The sequence below is a fragment of the Ascidia mentula genome, chromosome 4 (genome assembly GCF_947561715.1).
Source record: "Ascidia mentula chromosome 4, kaAscMent1.1, whole genome shotgun sequence".
Lineage (NCBI taxonomy): Eukaryota > Metazoa > Chordata > Ascidiacea > Phlebobranchia > Ascidiidae > Ascidia > Ascidia mentula.
The window spans coordinates 20,098,317-20,118,228 of record NC_138569.1 but is presented as its reverse complement, the minus strand read 5'-3'; the positions used below and the strand labels follow the sequence as shown (position 1 = coordinate 20,118,228).

The 19,912-nt window shown below is 37.0% G+C and overlaps 7 protein-coding genes across 8 annotated transcripts in view; 2 read left to right on the top strand and 5 right to left on the bottom strand.

Annotated features, from left to right (window-relative positions):
- Positions 1-275: 275 nt before the first annotated feature.
- Positions 276-918, bottom strand: LOC145898692 (10 kDa heat shock protein, mitochondrial-like). Its single transcript, XM_082987257.1, has one exon. The coding sequence runs from the start codon at positions 839-841 to the stop codon at positions 533-535; it is 309 nt and encodes a 102-aa protein (XP_082843383.1). The 5' UTR covers positions 842-918; the 3' UTR covers positions 276-532.
- Positions 919-1,985: 1,067 nt separating this feature from the next.
- LOC145899828 (2-methoxy-6-polyprenyl-1,4-benzoquinol methylase, mitochondrial-like) lies at positions 1,986-3,348 on the top strand. The gene is made up of 5 exons (XM_082988751.1): positions 1,986-2,175; positions 2,231-2,380; positions 2,632-2,867; positions 2,960-3,048; positions 3,108-3,348. The coding sequence occupies exons 1-5, from the start codon at positions 2,022-2,024 to the stop codon at positions 3,319-3,321; spliced, it is 843 nt and encodes a 280-aa protein (XP_082844877.1). The 5' UTR covers positions 1,986-2,021; the 3' UTR covers positions 3,322-3,348.
- A 139-nt stretch (positions 3,349-3,487) lies between these two features.
- LOC145899829 (dynein light chain 2, cytoplasmic) lies at positions 3,488-4,655 on the bottom strand. Its single transcript, XM_082988752.1, has 3 exons — positions 4,514-4,655; positions 4,065-4,163; positions 3,488-3,894 (listed from the first exon to the last, which is right to left on the bottom strand). Exons 2-3 carry the CDS (start codon positions 4,143-4,145, stop codon positions 3,706-3,708), a joined length of 270 nt encoding a protein of 89 aa, XP_082844878.1. The 5' UTR covers positions 4,146-4,163; positions 4,514-4,655; the 3' UTR covers positions 3,488-3,705.
- A 1,574-nt stretch (positions 4,656-6,229) lies between these two features.
- LOC145898461 (E3 ubiquitin-protein ligase RNFT1-like) lies at positions 6,230-8,977 on the top strand. Its single transcript, XM_082986920.1, has 9 exons — positions 6,230-6,319; positions 6,603-6,853; positions 6,997-7,085; positions 7,300-7,465; positions 7,729-7,878; positions 8,155-8,220; positions 8,280-8,375; positions 8,572-8,771; positions 8,837-8,977. The coding sequence occupies exons 1-8, from the start codon at positions 6,253-6,255 to the stop codon at positions 8,758-8,760; spliced, it is 1,074 nt and encodes a 357-aa protein (XP_082843046.1). The 5' UTR covers positions 6,230-6,252; the 3' UTR covers positions 8,761-8,771; positions 8,837-8,977.
- Positions 8,890-13,001, bottom strand: LOC145898463 (uncharacterized). The gene is made up of 8 exons (XM_082986921.1): positions 12,799-13,001; positions 12,155-12,250; positions 11,541-11,713; positions 11,106-11,250; positions 10,944-11,036; positions 10,562-10,673; positions 10,085-10,257; positions 8,890-9,833 (listed from the first exon to the last, which is right to left on the bottom strand). The coding sequence occupies exons 1-8, from the start codon at positions 12,903-12,905 to the stop codon at positions 9,686-9,688; spliced, it is 1,047 nt and encodes a 348-aa protein (XP_082843047.1). The 5' UTR covers positions 12,906-13,001; the 3' UTR covers positions 8,890-9,685.
- A 1,869-nt stretch (positions 13,002-14,870) lies between these two features.
- Positions 14,871-18,381, bottom strand: LOC145898273 (uncharacterized). The gene is made up of 8 exons (XM_082986704.1): positions 18,331-18,381; positions 18,005-18,097; positions 17,322-17,512; positions 16,855-17,006; positions 16,365-16,528; positions 15,899-15,941; positions 15,724-15,767; positions 14,871-14,975 (listed from the first exon to the last, which is right to left on the bottom strand). The coding sequence occupies exons 1-8, from the start codon at positions 18,379-18,381 to the stop codon at positions 14,871-14,873; spliced, it is 843 nt and encodes a 280-aa protein (XP_082842830.1).
- A 1,070-nt stretch (positions 18,382-19,451) lies between these two features.
- Positions 19,452-19,912, bottom strand: part of LOC145898469 (long-chain-fatty-acid--CoA ligase ACSBG2-like) — a 30,573-nt gene continuing 30,112 nt past the window's right edge. For both annotated transcript variants that reach the window (XM_082986930.1, XM_082986931.1), the window contains one exon: positions 19,452-19,875. In XM_082986930.1, the coding sequence (XP_082843056.1) occupies positions 19,751-19,875 (125 nt within the window). In that variant the 3' untranslated portion in view covers positions 19,452-19,750. The remainder of the gene's footprint in view (positions 19,876-19,912) is intronic.

Here is a 19,912-nt window from a genome sequence, read left to right as displayed (position 1 = left end):
AAAGCGTATTTTTTTAAAACTTATTGATTTTGGAAAAACCATTCTTTAAGTCTTTGTGAGGGTTGGGAGTGCCTAAAACCCCTATACATGTTGAAGTCTTTCACATTGTACACAATACAGACGTGTATTTTAACCACCTTGCTTGCAACAAAGTTTTATGGACAATTACAGTAAGTATCTTTTCATCATGTTCAAACATTGTATGATGATAAAGCTTGTGAAACTGACACTTATTCTCCTTTAAATACCACTTCTGTAGTTTTTTCTTTGTTAAACACTGTTTAATTACAACTGCTCACAAACCAAATTTATGTAAACGCATATATTTTAGTGTTGCAACAATTAAAGTGTGGTAGTTTTATCATTGGTCGGTAGAAAATCCAGACTAAGCAATTGCAAGTGGAATATAAACAGCCAGTCATGATGTTCCTAAAAGAACAGACATAATAAAAGCACAATACATGTTCATAGGCAGTTTTTTGAACATTCATAATGTCAAAAATGTTTGAGTTTTTAGCAAATCGACATCAGTTCATCCTTGAAACTTTCCCAGAATATCAGTGTCTCGGAACAAGAAATATTCCTGATCCTCAAGATTAACAGTTGTGCCACCATACTCAGGAAGAAGTACTTTATCCCCAGGTGTAACATTAAGTGGCTTTACTTTTCCATCTTTATCAGCCAGACCAGGCCCAGTTGCAACAACTGTAGCTTTTAAAACTTTGCCAGTGCTTTTTTCCGGGATAACGATTCCACCTTTCGTTTTGAGTTCCGGTGCAAATCGTTGCACTAACACTCGATCAAATAATGGCATGAACTTCTTGAATGCCTGACCAGCCATAGCAATTAGGTTTAGTTTCCTTGTAATAATTGAATAATATAAGACTGTGACAGAACTATTTATGTCCAGAGTTATGTACACCTGCAAACACCAAATAATATCAAAACAATATTCCTATTTACCAAAACAATACGTCCTTCTCTTGTTGATGATTTGTACACCACAGTCCACAGACATCTCTATCATAATACATCTACACTTCGATTGCGTGGTGTAATAGTTCGAAATTTCTTATATTTAAATTTGCACATAAGCGGTTACCTATCGGCTCAGACGATAAAGTATCTCACTAAACCTCCATTGCTGACGCAACCCCCAAGAAACTGGAATATTCGACACATGTTCCACCTTCACACACGTGCGTCCTTTCTCTGCAGGCATGTGTGTTTGCTGTGAAATTCAGTGACGCGTAAAATTTTGTGACATGTAAAATCTCCTGTACTGTAGCGGTTTTACAACATGAAACAAGGAACTCATGTAGAAATAACTATTGTTAGTTCAAAAATGTTAGTTCTCGTTCAGGATGAACAAAACTAATCGAGGAAGACGAGCGTTTGGATTGTACAAGTACGTCACTATTCTGAAAAGGCAAAAAACAATTGCAGATTTTCGGCAATTGTGTTGATAATTTTGTTCATGTTAAATTTAGGACGAGTTATCTTTTAATAACTGCAATATTTGATCGTTGCAATGTTGATTATGTAACGTGCATACAATGCAGTATCGCATGTTTTCACGAAACTCTTTTCGCCACAGCAGCGAGAAGCTTCCCGAAAGTAGATAAATCTACGAGAGTGGTTGACAAAAATTATTACAACCTGGATATCTATAGCGACATATTTATAATTATACGCAGTAAATCTATCAAAAAATTATCCGATGTTTTAAATCATTGGTTAATAGGGTGTAAAGACTGTAAATTTCACAATATATTTTTTTGATTCAAGCATGACTTCTATCAATCCTTTTGTGATATATGCACTTAATTACTGCATTTTATAATAACTTTGACCAAAACTGTACTCAAACATTGGGAGAAAAAACATGCTCTAAGTAAAAGTTCACTGAAATATTTTTTCAATCACATTTACGAAATCACAGGTCGGGTAATTCCCTTTTTCTCCATTGTTTGTTTTTACGAGGACACATGTGCAAGGTTTAACTAAAACTGCTAAATAACATGCTGCTCAGACAGTTTATTCGTGGTTTATGTAAACCGGGATATGTTTCGGCAGAAGTATGTAGCTTTGCGTCTTCTGCAAGCGAGAAACCTGATGAAGAATACACACACTTTGGGTATGAAACTGTGCGCAAAGATGAAAAAGCACAAAAAGGTAATTAAATGTTTCTTTGTGTTTTTTTTAACTTACGACTGAACCAACTTTTCAGTTAACGAGGTGTTTCACAAAGTAGCGTCCAAATATGACTTAATGAATGACGTAATGAGCGCTGGAGTACACAGATTGTGGAAGGACAAATTTGTTCAAGTTTTAAATCCGAACCAAAACACAATTTTGCTTGACTCAGCTGGTGGCACTGGTAACTACGTTGTTTTATTTTACTCTTTGAAAATATATGTAGTACTTTTATTTAGTGCTTTTGAAGTATATGTGGTACTTTTAAAAGTTTTTGTTTGATTTATGATTTGTTAAAGGTCATTTATTTCTCTACTTTTAATATGTTTTCCTACTAACTTTAATATATTTCTTCAATGGGAAGTAAAAAAGGATTTAAAAATTTGTTTAAATGTTCATGTGATACAATATAGTAATTTTATTATGTCCTTTCAGGTGACATTGCATTTCGGGCCATGCAGTATGTCAAAGCAAATCACCCATTCGAACCTAATGTGACAGTGTGTGACATCAATTCTAATATGCTTGATGTTGGTAAGGTCAGAGCAAAAGAACGAGGCCTGGATCTGAAGTGGGTTTGTGGGAGTGCAGATGATTTGCCATTTCCTGATGAAACCTTCACAGCTTACACAATATCATTTGGTATCAGAAATTGCACAGATATTGACAAGGTAATAACTGCCTGGTTTGAATATATGCTGTATTTTTTTCTGCCGTTGTTGCATCAAATTGTTTATCATATGCTTTTACTTCTTAACCTCAGGTATTAACAGAAGCATACAGAGTACTTAAACCAGGTGGAAGATTTTTATGTCTAGAGTTCAGTTATGTTCCAAACTCAGTGTTGAGAAGGTACAGTTTATTGTGTGATTGTGAAAATACAACATGACTAACATTAACATATGTTACAGTTTATACGACGCCTACTCTTTCCAAGTAATTCCTGTTATGGGCGAAGTGGTGGCAGCTGACTGGAAAGCATACCAATACTTAGCTGAAAGTATCAGGAAATTTCCAAAACAAAATGATTTTGCCAATATGATTGAAAGCGCTGGATTTAAAGAAGTTAATTTTCAAAATTTGACATTTGGAGTTTGTGCGATTCATTCTGGTTTTAAAATTTAGTACTGCTGTTGTTTTACTAAGTTTACAATACATCAATCCGCTATTTGGAAGAATTTCTGTTTAAGTTTAGATTTTTTATTTTGTAACAAAGCACCAATGTCGCAGTGTAACTTTGTGTAGAATATTGAAAAATAATGAAGCAAGCCCATCATCTCAGGACTCCATGCCAGATAATGCTGCTTAGCTTTAATGCAAGTGTGTTCAATAAACGCAAGCACCTTGAACAGAACACAACACCAACTGGAACATAGAAAAAAAGGCCAAAAAACGTATGCTACATGCAGCACATTGAAGCAACAGAAAAAAGGAAAATTTATAAGGTTACAAAGTATGCAGCATTTAAAGAATGCATACAGCCAAGTCCAGCATTGTGTAGAGTGCAGTTTATCCTGACTTGAACAACAGGACTGCAACCTGTCCTAGGTAAAAGTAGATAAAGTGCTTCGTTTCATGTGTGACGTAACTTCCGAAGTTCCTGCCGACAATGCAATGCCATGTTGGGTTGTATTTTTTGTCGAATTCTTTCTTGATGTAAGCAGCAATGTCTTTCTCGATGTTATATTTTTCAAGAGCCTGTAGGCATATAGAACATTTTGTTCACATAACATTCATGTGTGAATATGTCCAAATAAGCCTAATTCAATTAAGAGCTGTACAATACAGATTGCTTACAAACTTTATATCAGAAAAACAAAATTGTTTGGCTGAATCCTCAAGAAAATTTTAAACAAATGGACACACACCTGTGTGGCACAGTCCACAGCATCTTGCTGCATGTCTTCTGACATATCAGCATTTTTTATCACAGCTTTTCTGTCTGACATTTTGGTGGTTTGTGTTGTCTGTAAAAATTAAAAAAAATAAAAGAACATGTTTAATGATGAAATATAAAAGTGCAAGACCAAAAACACTTTGTCATATTAAGGTTAATATAATTTATATTTGATAAACTGGAATTCAAGTAAAACTGTTTTATCAGATTTAGAAACATTTGATAACTTAGCTAGCAACGAAAAGGTGTGTCTTAAAACACTGGGCATATGATTTTACTGTCAACAAAATATTTCAAAAACTTTAAAAATTAACTGTAAAACAGTTTTACGGTTGCCAGTTTTCAAACGGCGATGAAATGACAAGACGTTGCAGTTTCGCCGCAGCGTCTTAAGAACACGCACTGACCGTAAAGGCTTACCTCAACGTCGACGTAGATCAAAGGGCAACTTTACGCAGGCTCGCCGCTTCCAAGTAGAGTCAATCAGGAGTGACTTCACTGCCGCACTCGCGCTTGGATTAAAAGGTAACGAACGTTCTTCCGAAGAATACCCAGGCGGCATAAAGCGTTGCCAACAGATACAAGACGCCCATTGGTCCGTTAAATGTAAATATGTGGTGCCGGTTCACGCTGATTGGTCCGAACAGCAATTTTTGTCTTAACCTCGAAGCAGCCGTATTGTGGCGGTGCGTTGTAAAACCGGTGCGTGCTCAATTGTGTGGCGGGTTGCCATGCGTGATTTTGTTTCCTCTGAGAATTGCGCTTTGATCAAATATTATGACGATTCTTGGTGTTGCCCTATTGTCAAGGGCGTGGCAACTTTTTATGTACTTTTCCACGTAAAAGTGCAGTATATTCACGCTGGAAACGTCCTAAGCACTAAAGCAGATGGCAAACTTTGAGTCATGTATAATTTAACACCAATCGATGAGCGGAAAAATCCTATCATGAATCATTTGACTAGACCAAAAAACACTGAACTTGTTGTATAAAGTTTGTTTTGTCGACAGTAAACTATAGATTAACTACGTATGGATATCGGCCCATAATCGGATGAAGCGCGCTCAACAGCTTTTGTTGCGTGTCGGTCGAAGCCATATGTGTAGCATTCCAATAGAATCATTCTTTTGTGTTGATACTTTGATCCGTTGGCATGAGTGTGCAATTTCCAAATGATTCTGCGTTTTGTTAAAGTGAATATATAACATTTCATATGACTTTCAGCTATATTGTGGTCGGTTACGTATACAAGTTTGCATGGTAGTGTACATATGGAATAGAAATTTCGTGACTTTCTCGTGGACACCACAATTCTTAGTTGAGCTCCCCTTTCCATATAGCACCAATCTTTATCAAACTTGTTTAAATCGTATGACGAAATCGTAGGTGTCTACCACGATATTATCTAATTAAGCATAATCCGCTGGCACAGTAGGTATTCATTCGGTCGTGGATAAGTGTATGTATGTTTACGACAGACCACAAGAACGTGATATTTCAAGTTGCGGTGACGATATTCAAACTTTCCGTAGCTGATTTGCTTTGTACCCGTGGGCGCCGATCAAATACCAGCACTGCGAGTAAAAATGTTAACGAGCATTGATAAAGCTAAATAGCCTATATGCCGGCCATGGTAAACTGTGGTCATATTAAACCGATGTATAGAAACGGTCTCCCAGTTTTCAAATTTGTTGCAAAAGGATTCAAATGGTGAACATAAACAATTACGTCGGCTATATAGACTACAAACAAAATTATTGTAAATTAACTGGGAAGTATTGGCGAAGACTATTTCCCAATGGCGTCAAAAATGGCGTTGTGTTTTTGTTTTGATTTTAGGTAGGCTCAGCCTAAACTATTTTCACAAATTAAAACCGGGACGAATATAGTAAGTCTATTGGTCCATGTTTAGGCATATGGCCTATCGAAAGCCAGAAATCATAATACCACCGGATTCGATCTTCATATCTCATGTGTTCGTGTAAAAATATTTTGTGTTTAGAAAGGATCTTCGTAGTAAATTTTTCTGGGCAACTTTTTTGTAGGATGTCGACTTTTATACGATTCGCGACAAGATGCACGCGCCACAAAAGTCCCCAACATCACAAAAAAATCCCCTGCAAAGTAAAAAGTTACGTGGACATGGATGGATAACAACAATGGAGACGGTTAATGTTGGGGAAAAAACTGAATCTGAAACCACACCCGCTACCAATAACCAAAGTTGTAAGTGTTGCTAATTTCTTTGATTATAGCCTGTGAAATAGAGGCTAATTTATTTTTCCAAATAAATTTCTTTTTTTTTACTAAAACTTATTTTTGCAAATAAATTCAGTGTCAAATAGTTAAAACAACACCGGATCTTAGATATTTTTACTATTACAGCTGAAAGTCTTGTTTTTTTTAAGCTTTTTTTTCTAAAAAAAGTTAAGCAAAATGGGACCAAGATTTAAAAATTAAATGATAGGCTACATCTACATTATTTTAATAAACTGTCTTTTGTTTTCAGCATTGAGCTGTGAAGCAGCTTCCAATTGTTCAGATAACCCAACAGTGACTTCTCCAGCTGACATAACCATGATTCAAACTTCAGATTCGATACTAAGTCAGAAAAAAGTTCTGAAACAAGCACTGCCTTTGATACTGTTGGTTTTATTGAATCTTGTTTACCAAAACACCATCTACATTATCCTTTTTATTGCTCTTGGGTTTGTGTTTGATAGAATAAATGACTTTCTTATGCAGCAAATTATTTTACAGGTAAACAAAGTTGTGCAGTTTTTTCATGTCTTGAACCCTTTTCTTTTAATAGAAAATTTCCTTTTCTTTATAATTAGCATTCTTGAGAAATGTTTTTAAGGCAGTTAATATTTGATTGTCATGATTTGTTTCCTTATTTTTAGGACAAAAGATGCGTGAAGTATCTTGTCATCTCAGTTATGTACATTATTGTAGTTTTGTTTCTGTCCTATCCAACTATTAAACACTTGTGGTAAGTTGACAAACAATGTGTAAGTTAATAATTTTTCAAAATTTGTCACTGAATCAATCACCATTATTACCTTGTTTAGACTCGAAATTTATGTAAATTTGCTTTGTTGAGTAAAACCTGTCTTCAGCAGTAATGTTCTTTTGTATTTCTGTGTGGATTGTGGATTTTTTTTATGTAGAACTAAGTATATATCACATGTTAACTTTCTTTGAAGGTTTTGTAACCTTGTTAACATGCCTGGGTGGTGGAGAGATAACTTGAGTTTTTGGAATGTTCTTTTCACAATTGCAATGGGTGATTTTATCACAAAGATGCTGACGGTTGGAGTCAAGTGCATTGTTGCCATCCCAACATCCAGTGTAATTCCAAAAGAAAAGTTGGTTAGTCAAAAGTCTGTTGAGTGTTTTTATTGTACAAAATAATCACCATGAATAAAATGACTGGCCCATAATGTTGTTAACATTGTCATGTTTGAAAATGTTTCAGCAAGAACTTATGCCATCATCAACAGTATGGGCCAGTCTTTTATTCTCAGAATTATGAGCAAATCTGTGAAACACTTTGGATTCCTTCGTTCGTTGTACACTAGACACCCTTTTCAACCCATCTGTGTGTGAAGTGTGTAACATGTTTTTTTTTATAGGGAGGATTATTGATTATAATAGAGGCTGTCTCCCAATTCACAAGGAGTTTAATTCCCGGACCAGAATGGGTGAAATACATAATAATGACTCCAACATCACCCTCTCTTGTTCTCTCATGTTTGTTGGCTGCACTTTACATTGCAATAAAGGTAAAACCTGAGACTTTAGGGATATGTGTTTTTTGCATAAAAATAGCCAGTGCAGGTTTTATTATTAATACCAATTAGAAAAATTAAGTGACAAATAAACAAATAAATTTGTTGGTTTAACAAATACAAAGCACATTTTTGTTATAGTTTTGTTTTGTATTGTGGCATTCGGGCTACAAAATTTATTATTATTATTTTAATGTGTGGCCTACTTTGGTTTGTACTTTTTTGCCCAATTTAATTGGCATGTTCGGTTAATTTGTTATTGTTTTGAAGATGTCAACAGTCAGGGACAAACTACTTTTGCTGAAACTTGGTTGGAAAACATTTATGCAAGCTAATGTGAGTTGTTTGTTTTTCCACTGGCACATTTTGTATCGAAAAATCACTTTCACCAACAGACTATAGGAAATCCTATATCAGAAGGTTCTGCACCATCAAGTGTCTGCCCAATTTGCCATGAAAAATACAAAGAACCTGTTCAGATATCATGTGGGGTGGGTTATTTGTATGTTTACTTGTTCAAAGCTTGTTTCATGTGGTACATTAACATTCATTAACTGTTTTTCAAGCAAACAAGTTCTTTGTTTATTTGTCCATAACGCGAATGTCATTAAAAATATAAAGTACAGTAAATATTTTTAGTGTTTTTTGGCATAAAACAGTGACCTTTAACTGTTTTATGTGCGACAGCATGTACTTTGTCACGACTGTTGTCAAATGTGGTTCGATCGAGATCCAAACTGCCCAGTTTGTACATCAGCTTCAGTCCATGCTATTGTTATGGGAATGACGCAACAAATGCCCAAACCATCAAGAATCACAGCCAAGAGCTCATATTGGAAAACTGGCAGTACAGAATACTTAATACAACTGTTTTAGATACGTTTCAGGTTGGTATTGCACAAAATAAAAACGTTACTCAAGTTCAATTATAATGAATGTAATACTTTTGAAGGTATATCTGCAAACGATGTTACAAAAGAAAGTTTTTCTTCTCACAAGACACCTATCAGGAGCAGAACTTTGGAAAACATATTTGTGATGCAAACAGAAATCAACTACTTAATATTCACAATCATGACTTTTATTTGGTACAATCACATCCTCTGATGCCTTGTTGTCATCTTCTAACTTGTGTTGTATTGTTGGTGCCTTTCTGTTCTGCTAGTGCCTTCCATATCGCACTGTGATCTTGTGTAAATGTATTTTTGAAATACAAATCCTACTACGTGGAAAGGAAGTACATACAGGTATCGATTCATGCACACATTGTGAAAAGGGTTTTTTTTTATTCTATTTTTTCATCTGTTATATCTATTATTTAGCATCTCAACCAGAAATAAACATAGAATATCCCAAATATCAAAATATTCTTCCCCTGATACGCAACGAATTCACTTTAGTTCGAATGCCTTTGTGAAATACGACGAGTTCCTAAAAAAATTGGAACCATCCAAGAAATGCCCGGTACTGAGGGGAAAGAAGTAATATCGCTGGTACTTCCCCTCTTGATCCCTCAAGATTTTCACAAAAACAAAATTTTCCTTGCAGCTTTTGTCCAAATTATGTACTGCACTAGGTCCGGCACTATACACAAAAAAAGTATGCACGATATCCATGCTAAGTACATACGTAATCAGTAACAGTTCATTTTCACGAATAGGATGTGACGGCGCGATACAAGAAAAAAATTGGCAACCCACGAAAGTTTGGCATCTCTTGTCACCTTTATTTGTACTGTCGCTTTATATAAGCTTTTGACAAGCGAAATAAGCAGGAATTTGTCCTCCAAGTTTTGAAACGACTAGTCGTCCGACGAGCATTTTCTACAGAAGGCAAATGCACATGTTGTAGCCACCAGGATCAGCAGAGCAATACCCCATGAGCTCCATGATACATATGTTGTAATAACGAGATGCTCCGCTAAGAAAGGTATCAGGCGGAAATCCAATCTGTAAAAAATTATGAAAAGTCAGACGCGCAGGATTAAGCCCTGAGTCCACCACATACTGTAAGTTTTTCAGACTACTGAAATTACGTGTAAGCAATAAAGCCATTAATGTTTTTTGTAGTGAGCTGCACACACGAGCACTGTTACAACCTAATAGGTTTTATAGAGTTTGCAACTTGGAATCTTCAAAAAAAACGCAAAAACAAATAGGTTTCTGTGTTTAATAAAACAAGATAACAGCTCCTAACCCACCTAAACCACATCACTGTGATTGCGGGAGCCAAAACCATCAACGAGACAAAACTTTCGACCAAGATGGTCCCAGTGAGGGCAACTAACCAAGCTCCCCAATATTTCAGCATTTTCCCTGATTCGCTTCGTCGTTGCCCGAAGTGAATGCGGAGAAGCTGACTTTGGCGCTGCCACTGTTTAAATGCAAAGTTGGGATTCACACTGAGTTCAATACTATACCACCAACTGTCAAGTCATTGTAACAGTGATTTAAAAAATACGATCAAGCTTATATTGTAAGACATGTTGTAAGATATTTAGTTATTCCACCTTGGCCACTTTGTGAATTAAACTATTCGCATATGTGATGTCATTTTTTGGTACAAAGCAGTTGGTATTGTTTGGCTTTGAAGCGAAACACACGTTCGGCGGGTTCGGCAGGTTCGGCGGTTTCGGCAGGTTCGGCGGGTTCGGCAGGTTCGGCAAAGCAATTCATACCTCCAGTTCATGCAAGTGGTGTCTGTACTGAAGTTCAAAGTACGTCACAACGGCGATACAGGCGATGCTGCCAATCAACTTTCCTCCCAGAAATCCAACCCACAAGTAGTCGCTACAACGAAAAGATGTCAGATGATCAAAAGATGAACAATCGGATATCAGTCATCGTTATTGTCAACATTGGCCAAGGCGCCCGACCCATATACGGGTTCAAACTTCGGATCAGTAAAAAAATAAATGATTTTTCTTAATGAAACATCAACATTTTGTCGATCAGTTAACGCCCAACCATTAGCTAAAAAATTGCATCCAAACACATCCAAATAGATGCACCGTTCCCCAGCAAATTCCATCCAAGCAATTTGTCGTAGTGTTAACTTACTTATTCTTGGGATAAACCAAGTCCTTATCCCAGCCATCGTGGAAATCAGGAAGCTGGCAAGCCGTGTTGTCGTAAAAGATACATTCCAAGCACCTGTAGAAAAAAAGCAATGTCTAAAATGCCAAAGAAGCCAAAGATAAATAATGTGAATAAAATTTTAACCTCGGTCCATCTGAAGCGACGGTTGATGTAACAACATACGTTCCCAGAGCACAGGTTGGGATATCGTGGATAAGTATTGGAAGAGTTATTGCAAGATAGCGAAGAGCCCTTTTCCCCCCTTTTTCCTTTGTCCGAAAATTATAATCTGCAAAGATGGTTGTTTGTCAAAAAAAGCAAAGCATGATTTGCAATAATATGATATAGATGCGTTTGTACTCTGTGTGTTGATTATAAGAATGCACGAACCCATTGATTGCCACTGCAAGGCGTATCGTTTCCAAGTTTTTGCAAGTGCGCGAAGCGCTGCCACAACATTGTCGATTTCGGAACATTTTATTTTTTCAATACCTTTTATATCTGGTTTCCGGCACTTAAATTACCTTAATTTTATGTATACCAGAAAAAAAACGAGTATATGAAGTGTTTTTTATATACCTATACTGTGGTCATCGTTGTCATCGGCGGTAAATTCGCCGTAAATGTCGTTGGATGATGGAATCGCAAACTTGATGAGGGGTGGAGTCAATAGCAGGGAAATGACAACAAAAACTCCGTATGCTACCAAGCTGTACTGGAAGTTTTGCAATATATCGTAGACAAATGCTGTGCTGCAAAATAAATTTAATAAATAATTTTCAAGTGGCGCGCTCTTCAGTGTTAAAGTGGCACTCATATTAGTTTGAAGTTCCCCGAAAAGTGGATTGTGTTTGCAAGTTGACAATTGCTTAAATTTGGGAATAGGGCTCAATTTCAGGCAACACTTTTTACTACATTTACCTCAATCTTTAACATTTTATCAATTACTGAAGAACATTTTTTAGACACCATAAGAGCTTGGTGGGAAAGTGGTTTGACTAAGGGTCTGGAAATTCTGGAAAATTTAGCAGGCAAGCCAACTGTCCATGTAAGTATGAAGTGGATAAAGACTGCATGTTTGCACTTCAGTTTTTATATACCAACATATATCTGGCGGACCTGATTTGACCTGCGAAAGATTCTATATACTTAATCTGTTGCGGAATTCGTATTGTTCTGTGTAAGCATTTTACCTTGCTGTGGGGTTTGGGACTGAAATATTGCAATATGTTGATGAACCAAGCGGTGAAGGTGAAGGTGACAGTGACCTTGAGAAAACGTTGGCTAATCTGCACAAAAACAACGTTAATGTTCTCTGCTATTTGCTACATTCGAAATCAATACTGAATGGATAAGAAAGTTGTCGGCAAACCTTGGGTTGTACAGGGGTGTGCCACAAGGCCGACTCTTATTTTCTTTACGCATGGCTGCTTCACGCCAACCGCAACCCACAGGCATTAAACCGTGACGCATACCACTTTTTCAAAACACGAAACAGAACTCCACACGGCTGGAGACTTCGAAACTATTCGGTCCCAACTAATTTTATCTGGGGTGAATTTTATCACGTGAACCAGTCACGTTCACATTGTGACGTCTACCGTTTCGGTGACGCGTGTGCGTGTTAAAATTTAGTTCAAGTGTTGGGTGAACCAATGCTATTGCATTACCCATTGCCTTGGCTGTTTTGCGGCGAATGTAACTTAATTGCAATGAAACTGATTTTACGATCCATATTTTAACCAGAATATTACGCATTAAAACGATATTTGCGATTGCCAAGATACATTGGCTGTGATTCTTTACACATGCATACACCGTATGTGGGTTCGGTTACCTGAGAAGCTCGGGGATAATACTGTAAAGAAACATTCCATCTCCTGCGAACGACCCAAGACGAAAAATCACGAGGAGAAACAAGGCAGTGCATATTTGTGAGCACATATTTTACATTGATAAAATATGACCTTTAAACTACCGCAAGGTCAACAGAGTGTATAGCGTCGCACAACTTTCCAACTATAAAAAAACATAAAAGATCGAAGTAGATATAAGAACAGTTTGGTATGTTAACTGGTATTGGGTACGAGGTTACACATTTCAACAAACGTATTTGCCGGAATCGAGGACACTCCCTGTGCCTGTTTTGCTGGGGAAAAATTCTTTCCTTTAAAAATATTCCCTGCCCAATCACGCTTGACTGACTCACATAACTTCGTACATAAAACTGTCACAAGACGTGCGCAATGAACCAGTAAATTGAAGGTTCTTTAAAAGTATTGGGCTTTTCGACCGCCGAGCCTCAATTTGTTTCCTTCATCCATTTCACACATTTATTGCCCATCCAAGTTACTTGATCTTGGACCTTAGTCGCTGCACTCAAAACCTGGGGCTTCCTTAGTTAAGTGTTTTCAACTTTCCCAATTCGCGCTGTTGCTGTGAATAGAAGTTGGGCAGCAAATTAACTTAAAACAACTCCATTTCACCGAGGTTTTCAGTGCAATATGCAATTTTCTTATATTGCAATAAAATTGTTGATATTTTAATGTTTTCTTGTCAAAAAGTCTTGTCTTTGATAGGGCGGATTATTTAGAGACTAAAAACGTGACGAACGAACTTATGTACTAAATGTCGCATCACCATTACCTATATGATTTCGGTTTACGCCCATTGTATAAGTAAAACACGTATTTTGACTTAATTCTTCAATGCGACGTGTCAGTCTCTTGTCTAAAACTATAGTACTTGCTGGTGCACTGTTTTGATAAGAGACTGACTGTTGAACATTTATATTTGCACGAGCTTTCGCGAGCTTGATCTCGCTTCCTCATGTGCTGTGACTGAAAAGCTCACTTACGTTAACCGACATACGCTTGATTGCAACTGCTTGAAAATCCACTCACTGATTTTTCACAAACTTTCAAATTTCCATGTATTTTATGAACCTGGAAATTTGTTCTTCTCAACAACACTCATATCGATCTAAGTGTGTCTACCCTTTGTCCCAAAAACCAACAACACATGAGAACCCCAAACAGGCAAACGCGTCTCGCAGGAAATCACCTAAAGGCCGTCGTTGTCTCGGTTGAGCTGTCATGCATGGGATGACGTGTTTAAGCTTCCATTCGAAAATAGAACTTCTCGAACAAGAGGAGTCAAAGGTAAAACTTATTTGCATTTTGCGATCTTAATGGGAATATTTGCACTTGACAGTTGAGTCAAACTACTGGGGTTTACTGTAATCATGATTTGTTGCAGACCAGTCCTCCTCAAACCTTGCAAGTGTTGATGTTTATATGGAGGAAGTTATTGCGAGTCACAATCGTCAAAAACAAGTCCTGTAGGCAAGAAAAAACCTTGAATACATATCACAAAAATCGCACCGAGCTTTTGTTCTTATTTCATCTACTTTAACCAGACGTTTCTCATGTCTTGTTCTGGAGTCAATTTGCATAACTTGCCACGAAAATGTAATTTATGGCGAAGTTTGCTCGGCGATGGCATCAAGCATTCAAATAAATTGAAACATACAAACGACATATATACTTTTTTGTTGCTGCCAGGCATATTGTAACTTAATAATCTGTTCTTCTGGCATATATAAAAACGTAACTTTATTCCGACGTTTCGAATGTACAAACGACATGCTGACAAACATAAAAAAATGCACTCAACAAACAAAATAAAAATATAATTTCTTACAATCGTTTTGCCTTGATGTTTAAGGTAATCGTCATGCACTGAAAAGTTTCATTGGTTTTCGTAACGCAAAAAAACAGTGTTGGCCAACCAGAACGAAGCTTTTCATTTGCGGTTGTCAATGTTCTTTTCATGATCAGTTACTATGTTAAAACTGTCCTTGCGTCGTAGCAGCTTCTTCAAAAAAGTTTTAGGAAACCTCGTAGGTGTTTAGATAACTCCCACTTGCATAAGAACGACCACTAAAACCGCAGTGGTGACGAAAACGAAGAATGCAGCAGCATGTTTCGACGTAAGAAACTTCTTGAGAGATTTCTAGAAGAAAGAATATTTAAATATTTTTACCACCGGCAGGTAGCAGCAAAGAGCTGTATTTTGTCTTGAAGTACCATTGGGTGATTGGCCACATAGAGCTTTTCAGTTTGTAATCTGCAGACTCTGCTAATTACATCAAGCTAATTTACGCTTTTATATTATGCAAAATAAACACATCAAGCGCCATCACAGTCTGTCCCAAATTATCCAACATTTCAAGAAGCAACAATAATTAGAAACCAAAATAAACGAGCAACTGCCTCCTTTAATTGATGTCAAACAGAATCCACGACCTTTGCTCGGGTCGGAATGAGACTATGGTTTGGGTCAAAATCGCATTTGCCAATATGAGATTCTTAGTCTAATAATCGTGAAATAATATTGCGGATTAATTCGGATCAAATCCCATTCAATGCCTTACAACAACATATTTATAATCCCCCGGGTAGTTCAAGAGGATAGACGATCGCCTTTTGTCAATGAGTGATATGGAAGGATTACTCCATACCCACACCAGTAAACACAATCATTCATGAGAAAATGTTCCCTGACATGGACTTTATTGTCTAGGAAACCCCTGGGATTAGTTGGTTAAATATATCTATCTATAATGTTTTTGTTGGTGCCAGGCATATTGTAATATAAGAACAGACTATTAAAATATCTATCTATTCTCCACATTTTCTTATTTTATGTTTTTTTTATGTGGATAGCAAATATGGGTTTGCAGCTATTGCCACGACCTTACCGGGATTCTTCCTTGTAGCTCATTTGATATGCTGTCTTTGAACGCTACACAAAAATAAACAAGTTATTGAAACTTACTTAAGACTCGTAACTGGTAAAACGTTTTGAACTTAAAAATTTGGCGATAATTTTCAAAAAATCAACATAAGAAATTGATAAAATTTATGTTCACTTACAACTGAAGTTCTCAACTGTCCACACTTGAACGGAGATTTGCGCCTAAAACAAGATATAGGTTTAACTTTAAGTGATAAAACCAAGTGTTTTAAAAGTGTTTGACAATCGTTAAGTATGAATTACATATAAAAAATTTCAAGGTATGATAAACTCGGAAATATAGTTTGTCACTGTCGTATTTACATTCTAAACAACTTCCACTGCTTTCATAGGGATTTAAAAATAATGTTTGCCATCTTTCGCCTTTGTAGAAAATAGCCCCAGGCTCCCCGAGAGTGGGTTAAAGCAGTTGCGACGCACCGGGGCCTCCGTCTAGTTAGGGGACCTTTTGATTGGCGAATTTACGTACACCATTGTTTGTTTTAAAATTAGGGAGCCCTGAATACCTGGCTAGCCCTAAATAAAGCGACCACAACCCGTATAGTGCAACCTTAGAAGATGGCTAGGAAGAAAATAAGTTCTTACCTTCAAAGCGTGGATGATCATCTCCGTCTTTCTTATCGAATCCTCCATCCTTGATGCTGCAGGTTTGTTTTCCTCCTTTGCAGCATCTTTACTTTGTAAAGCAAGATATTCCATTGCAAATGTTCCCGGAGGTGTGTGGACTCCGTTGTGAACTCCAGTCCATGCTGAAGGAGACGAATCGTAATTATGTGAATATTGTCACTAGAGTGCATTCAATATACGAAGTGGAATTTGCATTCCGTAAAAACTCGATCCAAACCCAACTGTTCAATCAGCGCAGCAACAGAGCCACGCGTCCATATCTTTTGTGTTTAATACTAACTTCAATTCGAAATCCACGAACCGACAAGGTAAATGTATCCCAAACCCTGTGCGCATCATAGCCAATGTATATGGGACAACACCAGCAAAGGTTGTGGCCTCAGTTTTATCATATTAATATTCAGGTCAGAGTGAGTGCAAGCAAAAAGAATCCAGCAACATGTCGTACCTGGGCTTGAACTTCTGGAAGTTGACGAATTTATGCGGAACAATGTCTTCAGGTCGTGAGAGAACATTGACAGAGCGGCCGTGAAGTCAGTCCACTGAAGTTCGAGGGAGGCTTGGAGACCGGGGTCTTGTTCGGACTTTTCTGATTTCATTCTGTTAGAAATGAAACACTTTTGTCATTTTTAGATAAGAATAAGTTCACACTAAAATCTTACTCAATCATTAGCGTGAAAACCGTATCAAAGTATTAGTGTACACAAGCAATATTAGGGCGAAATATATCCATTGCAAATGTTTTTCCTGGGTACGCCACGCGTCGCATATAGATTTTAAATAATTCCAAAAGTATGCTGTACATATTGCATAATCATTTATTAAAAAAATCACCGAACATGTAAGTAAATCAGTTGAAATGCAATTGGTGTATCGTTTAAACTTGCGATCAATAATTGAGGTGCGTTTACGTACTTTTTCAGAGCCGGCAGAAGCGTCTTCATTATTTCGAAAGCCCACTGTACGATTTCTATTTGTGCGCGGGTGATTTTCTTTTTCAAGTCTTCCCCGTTCTTCAGGAGCAAGGTTGATGATCCGCACCCGTAAGAAGCAATGAACCGATGGGATGACGTCAAATCAATAAAACGGGCAATCCGCTCAGCGTTCTGGATTAAAACAGAATCGATCGACAATCGGAGCTTCACTGACGTACTGCGGATTGTTTTCTTTAACTGTTACCACGCTAAATCCAAAGTGAAAGTTGCCAAACAAGAGCAGAAAAAAATATTAAAACACCGAAACCCAGATTGGTCGGCATACTTGATCCACATATAGGTCTATGTAACTTAATGTAGAAATCTGTACGAATGTTGATGGTTGGGTGTGAGCAAAGCAACCACCTGTTATTTCTGGTCACAGAATTGAATTGAAAATGCTAAATGTTAACATGCGCACAGATTTCTATGTGATACAGACTTATATGTGGATCGAGTATGACGATTATTCTGTGTCTTTGGGTTTTAGAATATTCCAAAATCGGGGAAACATTTCTTGGGTCTCTATTGTTAGTTTTATTCAGTTTTACTTTTCATGAATCATTCTCCCTACAATTGTTTTATTTAAAAAGATGTTTTGGAACATATGTACTATAAGTTTACAGAAGTTGGCAGCAAGTGGCTTTGATATTCTAATATACATAACATAGACATGCTATGATCCTCCCCTGCTATATCTCCACCACTGAGTCGCCTCTGCGTCGTAAACATGAACAGTTTTATCAAAATTTAAGCTTTGCAAAAAGTCATGTTAACCTAAATTAATGTATTTTGCTAATAGTTGTACCAAGATATCAGTCTACCTTGCGGGTTGGTCTTGTCCTCTGTGTTTTCAGAAACCGGAAATAAACCAGTTTTAAATGTCTGCTACTTTGACTTTCGTGTTCAAATATTACGAAATACAGCAACGAAAAATCTTTTTAACAAACCTCATGCAATGCTGTCGCACTAAGTTCTTTGGTAGCTTTAGAGTTGGTCATTTCATTGCCACCATGTGATTTCAGTGATGTGTTTTCCGTTTGTCCACAATCATATCTCAGTTACGCAACTTCCAGATGGAAACCCGCGGTACAACGACGATCAGTAAAGCAGTAATTACATTTTACTATTCAAAGACTACAAATTAAAGAAACTAAAGAGAAAGATGTATTTCTCTGGGTCAGTCAGCACTTGTACTGGAATGCAAACATAGTACAGCTTTTTTAGATTCTATATCACCACTATTTCAAACTCAAAGTTGCAACTGTTAAATAGAACAGACAACTAATGATTTCTTTTAAAATACAAACTCTGATTTACTTTATTCACTGAAACTTGGCCTCGCCTGAATTCTACCCATGATACGGCGATGTCCACTAAAGAAGAAAAATGCAGCACTTTCGTTGAAAGAAATAGGAAGGAACAAAAACACGATCGATTATTGCGCAATGCGCACAGGAGATAAACCATAACGTTGACCTCATTGAACACTGATCCGTCCGTGGTAACGTGGTGTTGGATGAGCTTTTGAAGGTCACCGGAATATGTCGATAGCATTTGATACTTGACATAGTAGGGGATAAGGCATTTCAACTCATTGCGTTGGTAAGCTAACCAATCGTGCCAAATGCATTACACACTGTTGCAGTGTTCTCAAATTCAAGTCGTCCGAAACTTTAAATGCCAGAAAGTAAACCGAAAGATTTTTTACTAAAGTTGTCGATTGTTTTTTTTTCAATTTGTCAGTGTTGTCGTGTGTTTGTGGTCCAAAAACTCAACAGACATTTCAAGCAGTCGTTACTTAAAGTCGCATAGTATTCCACAAAAACCCTAGTCCATTCAACAGAATTTGTGAATCGCTGCCATCGCGTGGTATGTGTTAACGAAACGTATAAAATATTTCGTGTATGTTTCGTCTTTCTTTTCTCTTTGGGTTCCGCTCCTACATGACTGCCAACATCTCGGGTTCAACAGTTTGATTAAAACGTAAAAACTTAACACCGAATCAACAAAGTTCAGCCAAGCACTCGGAAGAAAGACACGATCAATTTTTGAATAGATTACTGAAAGTAAACCATACAGTCCGTGAAAACAGCAACGATCGCAAACTTAAAACGAAAAAAAAAACTTAATATACATATTTTCCCTCACATACAATTACGTGTTTCGCAGTGTGTTATTTAATGGATTGTCAGGATTCTCAATGATAATAATCGACATAAAAAGTAATTCAAACGGAATGCAACAGCAAAAAACAAATACATCAAAATAAATTCTGATGTACTTTTTCCATGCAATTATTACAGTTAAAACAACGAACGGCAGAATTACGTTGTTTAATTGATAACTCTTATGATTGTAGAAGGACAGTTACGTCAATGAGTGTATGACGTAACGATCTGATGGCGTCACGGTTTGAGGATCGGCGTAGATTGCATCGATGACGTCACTGTATTTTTGCATCACGTAGTTCCGTTTTAACTTCATGGTAGGACCTGAACGAATGGTGTTTCATAAAATAAATTTACAGGA